Here is a 10,173-nt window from a genome sequence, read left to right on the forward strand (position 1 = left end):
AAAATTCTTATAAAAAAATTCTGTATAAAAACTTGTAATTTACACACTCGTTACAATAAATATTACTTTTAATATTTTAGATGAGTTAATATATAGTGAAAAATAACAATGAGTCTCATTGTTATTTTTCACTATTAACTCACCTAAAATAATAAAAATAACAATATGTCAATTTCGTTATAATTTTAAAAATTGAAATACCAGTTTAGAAGCAAACCATAACTTTGAAGAAGGTTTAAAGTGTAGTTTAACCGAACAGTTATTAAAATTCGAAGTGTAACATAACACAATTGACTTATGAATGTCTCATTAACCAGAGACAAGTGACTTGAATTTCACCATCCCTCCGGGCGGCAAGCCCATAGCTGGACTAAACTCGTTAAAAAATTAGAAGAGATACCTGAATTTAACCAAATGCTTCCTGGGCTCACACTGTCATTCACAACTACGCAAATCAATGTCAATGTATTAGGCTGCTTAACACTAGTTACACTACCGAATATAAATAAGATGATTAAATCTCTTATCTTTTTCTTTTTTTTCTTTCTAAATTATTATTATTATTTTTTTAAATGTTTTTAAACTATACATGCCAATATGCCATTGCCAACGTCTTAGTCCTACTTAAACTCTTTTTTTGGGTAACTTTTGATAGAAAATGGAAAAAGAGAATAATGGTGAGAATTTATTACTGAAACAAAAGTAAGATCCAAGCCGCAACTTAGATTTGACTTGATAAAAAAAAATTTCATATTTATTTGCTTATGAACAAACTAAGATTAACCTTTAATTTAAGGTCTGTTTAATAAACAAGCCAAATCTAAGAAAAAAATAAATTGTTCGTGAGCAATTTGTTGATAGTACTCGATAAAAAACAAGTTAAGCTTAGGCTGGTTTATAGGCCTTGGTGATGGAGCTTGAATTGGATTTCAAAAATAAACTCATATCTTATTAAGCCTTTGATTAATTAGAAGTTGGAACCAATATGTTCAAACCAAATGGGCTTGATTATATGCTTAATATGGGTAAAATAATGTACTTGTATTAGATTTCAAATCAAATGGACTTGATTATATGTTTAATATGAGTATAATAATGTATTTGTATTAGATTTCAAGCTCAAAAGCCTAAAATTGAGTTCGAGTTAAGCTTGACTAGAATCAAGCCAAACTAAGATGAGTTGAAGCTTTTGGACATCTTGATGGGCTCAAACTCAAACATAATTTGTAGGCTTTGATTCGAGCTCAACTTGAACTTGAACATGTTATATTTATTGTTGAGCTAAACATTCAATAGTCGACAAAATTCGACCAGTTTATAGAACAAAAAAGTGACAAATTTTAATATAAATATTTTTTTAAAAAAATTTATAAATACCATAAAATTTGAACAAGGGCTTTTGCTCCATAGAATTTTCAAACATGTAAAAAGATTAGATAAAACAAAAACCAAAAATTAATAAGCAACAAGCAATCTTGTCCCAAAGCCAAAGCTGATTAAAGGTGGTGCCCATGAGTTTTTCCTCCCTTGGCTAAACAACAGCACCTATGACAAAATTCTATCTGAAACAATTCACCGACCAAGCACCCACCCTAGAGAAAACATGTAAACCCCAAACTAAATTTTGGAATACACCTACCCAAAAAAAAAAAGCACTTCTCAATACCTACAGAGCAATGTTTTCTGAGTACCTACCTCCATGAATAACACTCTCAGGAGAGAACCCCAATCTTGGTGAGAAATTACTGCTGCTGCTACTACTGCCACTGCTATTCACAGAGAGTGAAATAGAGAGGTTGGTGTTTGAGCTAGAAGCATCCCAAGTAGTAGGTTGAGCAGGTTCCACAAGCTTTCTTGAACGCTGACGGCCTCTTTGCATGTGCCTCTCACAGTACTTTTTATGTGGAACAACTTCCTTGCTACACCTCCATTTCTTCCCATCTGTTCTTCTACATCTCCCAGCCTCTGGATCAGGATCCATGCCCATTCTATGGTCCCAAGACAAGGGGCTAGGCCCCAAAACTGCGGGCAAAGAACATTTTAACAAAAATAAATACACCAAACCAAACCAACCCAATTCAAATCTCATGGACATTAAGCAAATTGAAGAATATTAGAGATATTGAAACTTAAAAAATCCCATGTAGAATGTCATCAATGAGACAGAAGGGTGATGATTTGAGGTACTTACAGCTAGTGTAGCCTGGAGGCACCCCATCATTGAGACCACCAAATACGTTAGCAACACTCTTCCATATAGGGAGAAGAAGATGATGTGGCACGGGAAGCCCAGCTTCGATGTACTTGTAAATGAGTGCTTGAAGCTGTAACTCCTGAAGCTGAAAAATGGTGAAAACAAGCGATTTTGTGCTGTGTCCAGACCCACGTCCAAGCTCAAGATTAAGCCCAACTGGAGTTGAGCCATCAGCTCCGTTTGATCCAAATCCAATGGTATTCATGTCCCAAGAATTATCACAACTAGTTGGTCCAATACCTACTGTTAAGACCAAAAAAAAAGAAAAGAAAAAGAAATAGTGGTTGAAATTTAATAATCAAACTAAAAGCATCAGAATAATTACACAATTGTGATGGAATACTGAGTATGAGTACCTGTATTTGTGAAACGTGCAATCTTAGGAGGTGGGGTTCGGTGCTCCATTTTAAGCTCAGAGCATCAAGATGGATGGTCAAAGTAACTGAGAAAAAGTAACTGCAGGGATAGAGTCTGAACTCTGAAGCACAGTGTAAAAAGACTATATAGATCTCAGTTCCCAAGTCAGAGAGATTGGCACAGCCCGTGGGAACGACGACCAAAATAGAATTATTATATAAACATAAAAATATGTTTCCAATACGACAATGTAGCTCTGACACCACACGTACCTGTTGTCCTCTTTGCCCACCTATGACCTATCCCACCACAACTGTTGCGAGTGGAGTAATTGACGATCACCTTGGATTATCACTGTAGTACTGCTTTTTACCTTTCTAGTTCTGAACAGATAAGTTTTTACATCAACATGCATGCGAATCTATCATAACACTGTTTTTATTTGTTGTTATTTTTACCGGGTGTTTAGTTAATGTGTGTTTTAAGGGTACATATTAAATTATTTATTTTTAAAAATATTTTATGAAAAATTAAAAAGTTTATAAAATTTTTTCAATTCTTGATAAAAATATTTCAAAAAATAGTATACTATTTAGTAAAATTCTTTTTACAATATATAATTTAATAATTCTACCAAAAACTTTTTTAATAAACTATTTTTTTAAAAAAATTGTGTGATGGATGGTAATACAACTATTTAAAAATTTTATATTATAAATTACAGTAATTGTAATCACTAAATTGAAGCATCTTCAACGTGACCTTTATTTCCCAACATCATTGTATTCATGTCAAAATTTGCAAAATAGAATAGATGACTTTCAAAATCTTTCGCATCAATATATATATCATTGTTAAAAAATATATTTGTGCTACAAAAATTTTTTAAAATATAAACAATTATTTTAGCTTTGCAAATAAACAGTTTAATAATTTTTTTATTTTTATTTTTGGTTTCATTGTTAAAAGAGGAAGAAGGTAAATGATTTGGAATAATAAAAAAATAAAAATAAAATAGTTTAATAAAATAGTATAAAAAAAAGATAATGATGTGTTAAAATAAAATAGAAAGACTAAATTGCAAACTAAACCCCTAAAATTTAGAGGTATTTAAATTTTAAATCTTAAAATTTCAGAATTTGTTTAGTCTTCTAAAATTCGGGAGTATTTGAATTTTATATTTTAAGGTTTTAGAATTTGAATTTTTTATCCAATCTCCTATTTCATTTGCATTAGCAATCATTTTATCCATATTTTTCATTAAGAACTATATAAAAATTTTACACTTATTTAGTTCATCTAATGAAATAATGTCACATCATTTTTATTATGCCATATTATTTTAAATTATTCAAATTTTTTAGGCTACAAAAATGATGTGAAAAATTCAAATATTAGAGGATAAAAGTTAAATATTCAAAAAATTTATGGAATAAAATCTAAAATTTTAAATTTTAAAATGTAAAATTGAAAGTCTAGATCCCTCCAAACTTTATTAGAGTATAATTTACAATTAAATTTATTAGAAAAAAAAAGATTCTTTTTCTTAACTCTAACGTTTGTTTATTTATTTATTTATTTTTGATAGGATTCTTACGTTTATTATCGTTACGAAAAAAAAAAATAGTGAAATCATAATCATGTGAAGCACAATTAGTAGATTTATTCTTCCCACAAAAAGACATAGAAAGTGACGATGGTTGAGGTGAGAGTGGTGAGACTGCAACGGCTGAGACTGTCAGAAATTGCAGAAGCTGCCGCAGAAGCAAGCGCGTTGATCAGGATTTCCAGGTCTTGAAGTGAAGTAGAGTTGCAATATTATATTTATATATTGGAGCTGAATGATGTCATTGTCTGACAAAGAGCTTTGTCTTGGCCTCGCTTCCGTCTCCCACTTGTGCAGTTTAATCTGAAGCGCATGTCTACCGCGTGTATTGTTATGTTGTCTTGAAGACATGAAATTCCGGAAGATTCACGTGAGCCATGACCACCATGACAAGCAAGTTGTGAAGGCAAAATTTGCCAAATAGTATGGTTTTAGAAAAATTTTAGAAAAGCAGCTCACGAAAGAAATTATTTAGTTAGTTAGACTGCTTTTGAAAGTTGAGTTTGGCAAATTTGAATTTGAGTTGGAAGTTGAGTTAGACAAATTCGACTTCCAAGCAAGATCAAACAGGATGTATCAATATTGCTTGGAAGTCGAGTTTGTCAAACTCAACTTCCAGCCCAAACTTGAGTTTATCAAACTCGACTTACAAAAATAATCTAACTAACTAAAAAATTTCAAACATATGCTATTCACCAAATTCTTTTCTAAAAAAGTACCATTAAGCAAATTTTGCCAATTGTGAAGGTACAAGTCGAATTATACGAGTTCATTATATTATGGTGGCATGCGACATGTTGCAGACACTGGCACTTGTTTACTTACTATGGTTGCCGAATTGGACATCAACTATAAGCTGCAAGTCGTGGAGCACTACTTCTGGACAAAACTTATGCTTTATTTGTTTCAATAATAATGTTTTCTAAAAAATAAGTCATTTTTCAAAAAAATATTTTATATAAAACTATCTAATTTTCTTATGTTTGGTAGCAACCTTAAATAAGTTGAAAAAGATCTCCTAATTTTCCTTTTTTTAGGATGCTGTGAAATAGAGTTGTTTTCCAAAGAGTATTAGTGGAAAACGATTTCTAAAAATAAACCATACTTTTTGACAAGTAGCATATAAATGCTCATCTGTCACTCGCAAACCAACCATAACAATGACGAGTAAGAGTATGGATGAGCGTAAGTGCATTAACTCCAAATAGTATTCAATGATCAAGCAATAAATAGCACAGAACCGTTATCTTCGTCCTATAATGCGAATTTAAGAGTCGGTTACAAACAGGGAGCGTTGGGATTTTGGCTATATAAAGCCAAGAAAGACACGTAAAACAACGAGACACATTTTTGCTCTACAGATTATAGATTTCCAAAGAGTATACGCTAACTTAAGTATCAAAGGGTACTTGGCAAGCCCCAAATCGGTGCCGCTATCTATTGAGTGCCTTCTTTGACGCAGGATTTCAGGATGTCCATCGTACCGACGAGGAACATACTGACGAGGTGAAATCTCACTTCATCAGTTTGGCGCCGTCTATGGGAAAACGACCATAAGTCGTTGAATTCTCTACTGACTAAGTTCCTCAGAACCAATAGACTCAACTACGACCACACCACCAGATCCTGTGGTAATGGCCCAACAAATTCAAGCGCTGATAGCTAATGTGCAAGAATTGATGAAACAGAATGAAGAGTTGAAGCGAAAGGCGCAACCCGAGGGTACGAGTATATCGCAGCCTCGATGCAATCGTAGTGACAACGACGATGAGGCCCAAAGTCTAGGGAACAGTAGAAGGGAAACTTCAGAACACACCGCACAGTCAACTCGCAGCAGTGACCAAATGATGAAGAACATGAGGAAGGAGTCAGACGAAGTCAAAAACGCCATGAATAATAAGGCAGCAATAAATCTTGACGGCATGATCAAAAGGACAAACTCACCCTTCACTACCAGTGTTTTGGAGTGCCCTTTGCCTCCCAAATTTCGACTCCCTCAACTGGAAGTTTACGATGGCACTAAGGATCCCCTAGATCACATAGGGGCGTTCAAAACAATTATAAGCCTCCAATAGACCCCAGATGAAGTCGTTTGTAGGACATTCCCGGTAATCCTTATGGGAGCAGCAAGGGTATGGTTTAGCAAACTGCCTGCGGCGTCCATTGAAAATTTTGATCAGCTGAGTGACTCCTTCGTCCGTCACTTAATTGGAGGTCAACGCCTCCTATCTGCTAACCGTGAAATAGCAGGAAGGAGAAACCCAGAGAGAATATGTAAATCGTTTCAACAAAGCAGTTCTGGAAATTGACAAACCAAATGATCAAGTGATAATGACGACATTCCAGGCTAGGTTGAATAATCATGACCTTGTTTTCTCTCTAGGGAAGACCCCCCAACTTCAATGACAAATATGCTTTTCAAAGCACAAAAAAACATAAATGGGGAAGACGCACTGACTGCAAAGGGACTGACAAGCAAGTGAAAGAAGGAAGAAAGCACTGAGTCCAAGGGCAAGAAGAGGGGTCACAAAGATAATCTCACAGAAGCCAAGACCAGCAAAAGTGGTCTGGACACATCATCAAAGAAAAAGCTGAACTTCACTCCTTTGCTACTACCCGTGGACAAGATTCTCATGCAGATAAAGGACGACCCTGCACTGAAATGGCCCAAACCATTTAACTCGTCCTCAAAACGGAGGGATACGAAGAAATATTGCCGCTTCCATAAGGGCCATGGTCATTATACTAACGAGTGTCGAGATTTGAAAGAACAGATCGAAGAATTGATCCAGACAAAAAAACTTCAAAAGTTTGTTAAGAAAGATTATCAAGTCTGCCAGCAAACGGAGGAGAAGCCTATTGATGACCATAAGGAAGAAGATCGGGACAACCTCAAGCCGATTGTGGGAGAGATAAGGACGATCACTGGAGGACCAATTGTTAGGGGGTCATATAAGTCCCTGAAAAAAGGCAATCTAAAGGCAAGTGAACAGTGTTCATATCAAACACTTAATAGCGAAACAACATCGTACTGGGAATGACGACATTGTTTTCTCTAAGAGAGATGTGAAAGGGATCGAGCAGCCATATGATGACCCCCTTGTCATTATGTTAACCATTGAAAGGTTCAACACCCGAAGAGTACTGGTGGATAATGGAAACTTGGCAGATGTAATGTACATGAGGGCTTTCCAAAAGATGGAGTTGGATCCAAAGCGGCTCAGACCCTACGGATCTCGCTAGTCAGTTTCAAGTGTAGAGCGTGTTTATCCAAAGGGCATCATTTCATTGCAGATTACAGCATGGACTTGCCCCGCTCAGGTGACAAAGATGGTAGACTTTTTTATAGTCGATTGCCTTCGTCTTACAATGTGATTCTTGGACGACCAACCCTTAATCGCCTTAAGGCAACAACTTTCACATACTGCTTGAAAGTGAAATTCCTAACCACCTACAGGATTGGAGAAATCACTGAAGATCAACTTTTAGCTAGGAAATGTTACCAAGTAGTCCTGGCGTCTAGAGAAAATCACACTTGGATGGTAGAAGAAGAACCACCTAAGCCCATGGGAGAAGCGGAAAACATAGAACTAGTGGAAGGGACCCATCCAAAACCACTAAGGTATGAAAAGAGCTTCAGCAGTCCTTGAAGGATGAGTTAGTGAAGTTTTTGAAAAAGAACTTGGATGTCTTTGCATGGAGCCATGAAGATATGCTAAGGATTGATAGACAAGTAATAGAGCACAGTCTCAATGTTGACCCAAGTAAGAAACCCATTCAACAGAAGAGATGAGTATTCGTTCTAGAGAAGAATAAAGTAGTTATGGAAGAGGTGGAAAAGCTGTTAGCTGCAGGGTTCATTCGAGAAGTCTATTATCCCAAATGGCTTGCCAATGTTGTCATGGTAAAAAAGTCTAACGAAAAATGGAGAATGTGTATGGAATTCACTGACTTAAACAATGCATGCCCCAAAGACAGTTTTCCCCTTCCCAGAATTGATTGGCTCGTCGATTAGATGGTCATGAACTACTAACCTTCATGGATACTTTTTCAGGTTATAACCAGATCCTAATGGAGGAAGAAGATCATAAGAAAACTGCGTTCGTCACTAGCCAGGGCCTATATTGCTATAAAGTCATGCCGTTCAAATTGAAGAACGCAGGTGCCACCTACCAAAGATTGGTAAACCTGATGTTCAGCAAGCAAATAGGTAGGAATATGAAGGTCTATGTGGACAATTTGCTCGTAAAAAGTAAGGAAGCCAAAACTCACCTTGAAGACCTCCAAGAGACATTCAACACTTTGAGAAGGTATAGAATGAAGCTCAACCCTACGAAGTGTCTTTTTGGGGTCTCATCAGGAAAATTCCTAGGCTCATGGTATCTCAATGAGAAATTGAGGCAAATCTAGAGAAGATCAGAGCCATACTTGACATGACTTCTCCCAAGACAGTCAAGGAGGTACAAAGGTTGATGGGGCAAGTGGCAACATTAAACAAGTTTGTCTTGAAGGCCACTGACAAGTGCCTTCCCATTTCTAAAACTCTTAAGCAGGCATTTCATTGGATGAACGAGTGCGAGGTAGCTTTTCAGAACCTCAAGGAGTATCTAGACAAGCCCCCATTACTGAGCCCATCTGTAGAAGGAGAAGATTTGTTTTTGTACTTAGCTATATCACTAACAACCGTCAGTTTAGCATTGATCCATGAAGAATCCAAGATACAATGGCCCATGTATTACATAAGTCAAGCTTTCCAGGGTGCCGAAGCAAAGTACCCATGCATGGAGAAGATGGCCTTCTCATTAATTGTGGCTTTGAGGATGCTTCGTCCATACTTCCAAGCCCATACCATCATGGTTATGATGGATTAATCAATTCAAAAAGCTATGAGCAAACCAAACGCTGCAGGATGCATGGTCCAATGGGCTGTTGAGCTAAGCCAATTCAATATTGAGTACAGGCTAAGAACGGCAATCAAAGCTCAAGTTTTAGTGGATTTTATTGCAAAATTCACTCTTCCAGACCTTGATCGAGAAGTAGAGTATTGGACAGTTTGCATAGATGGCTCGTTCATTGCAGGGATCGAAGGCATCGGTATCATTATGACGTCACTCGATAAAGATGTCCTCAAGTATGGGGTTTAACTCTAGTTTCCGGAAACAAACAACGAGACAGAGTATGAAGAAGTCCTTACTAGCTTAAGAATTGCAAGAGCCCTAGGATCAAGGATTTGAGATTAAGGACTGATTCTAAGCTGGTTGTTGGGCAAATAACCAATGAATATGAAGCAAAGGAAGAAAGAATGAAGAAATACCTCAAGTTGATGACTCAACTCATTGACAAATTCAATGACGTTAAATTCGAGTAGATCCCAAGAGAAGACAACTCAACTGCTAACGAGGTCGCTAGACTAGCGTCAACTAAAGACACCTTAGTAATGACAGAATTACTTATGGAAGTCCAGATGATCCCTAGCATCAATGAATTGCAGACCCTCTCAGCTCAGCAACCAAACACCTGGATGGACCCGATCTTGTCTTACATCAGAGACGACCAACTCCCATCTAACTCGTTAGAAGCAAAGAAGGTCAGAGTTAGAGCAGCAAGGTTCACTGTTTTGAATGGTGAACTTTACAAGAGAGGATTCTCGATGCCATACATGAAATGCCTAACTCCTAAAGAAGCGACATATGTGTTGCGAGAAATACACAAAAGTGTATGTGGTAACCATTTAGGACCTTGATCTTTGGTGGGAAAGGCGGTTAGGGCAGGCTACTTCTGGCCAACTATGCAAAAAGACACAGTCAAACTTGTCAAGAAATATGATAAATGTTAGCAATTCGGAAACGTGCAGCATATACCTGGGGAATTATTGACAAGCATCTCCTCACAATGGCCAATCTCCATATGGGGAATTGACATTGTCGATCCACTTCCTCGAGGGAAGAAGCAAGTA

At 36.6% G+C, this 10,173-nt stretch overlaps 1 protein-coding gene across 2 annotated transcripts; it reads right to left on the reverse strand.

The window, feature by feature from the left end:
- Window positions 1-1,314: 1,314 nt before the first annotated feature.
- Window positions 1,315-2,797, reverse strand: LOC142613043 (growth-regulating factor 2-like). 2 transcript variants are annotated; one of them, XM_075785226.1, is made up of 3 exons: window positions 2,611-2,797; window positions 2,192-2,494; window positions 1,315-2,022 (listed from the first exon to the last, which is right to left on the reverse strand). In XM_075785226.1, exons 1-3 carry the CDS (start codon window positions 2,657-2,659, stop codon window positions 1,667-1,669), a joined length of 708 nt encoding a protein of 235 aa, XP_075641341.1. In that variant the 5' UTR covers window positions 2,660-2,797; the 3' UTR covers window positions 1,315-1,666. The 2 variants fall into 2 exon arrangements, with proteins under 2 accessions (XP_075641341.1, XP_075641339.1); XM_075785224.1 differs by having other exon boundaries at window positions 2,192-2,497; window positions 2,611-2,790.
- Window positions 2,798-10,173: the final 7,376 nt, after the last annotated feature.

Source organism: Castanea sativa, chromosome 10 (genome assembly GCF_040712315.1).
Source record: "Castanea sativa cultivar Marrone di Chiusa Pesio chromosome 10, ASM4071231v1".
Classification (NCBI taxonomy): domain Eukaryota; kingdom Viridiplantae; phylum Streptophyta; class Magnoliopsida; order Fagales; family Fagaceae; genus Castanea; species Castanea sativa.

Excerpts from the sequence above, each read along its gene's own strand:
- LOC142613043 (XM_075785224.1), bottom strand. The coding sequence starts at position 2,659 with ATGGAGCACCGAACCCCACCTCCTAAGATTGCACGTTTCACAAATACA. Across the intron at positions 2,498-2,610 it reads TGCACGTTTCACAAATACAG|TAGGTATTGGACCAACTAGT; the intron begins GTACTCATACTC and ends TGGTCTTAACAG. Across the intron at positions 2,023-2,191 it reads GCCTCCAGGCTACACTAGCT|TTTTGGGGCCTAGCCCCTTG; the intron begins GTAAGTACCTCA and ends CTTTGCCCGCAG.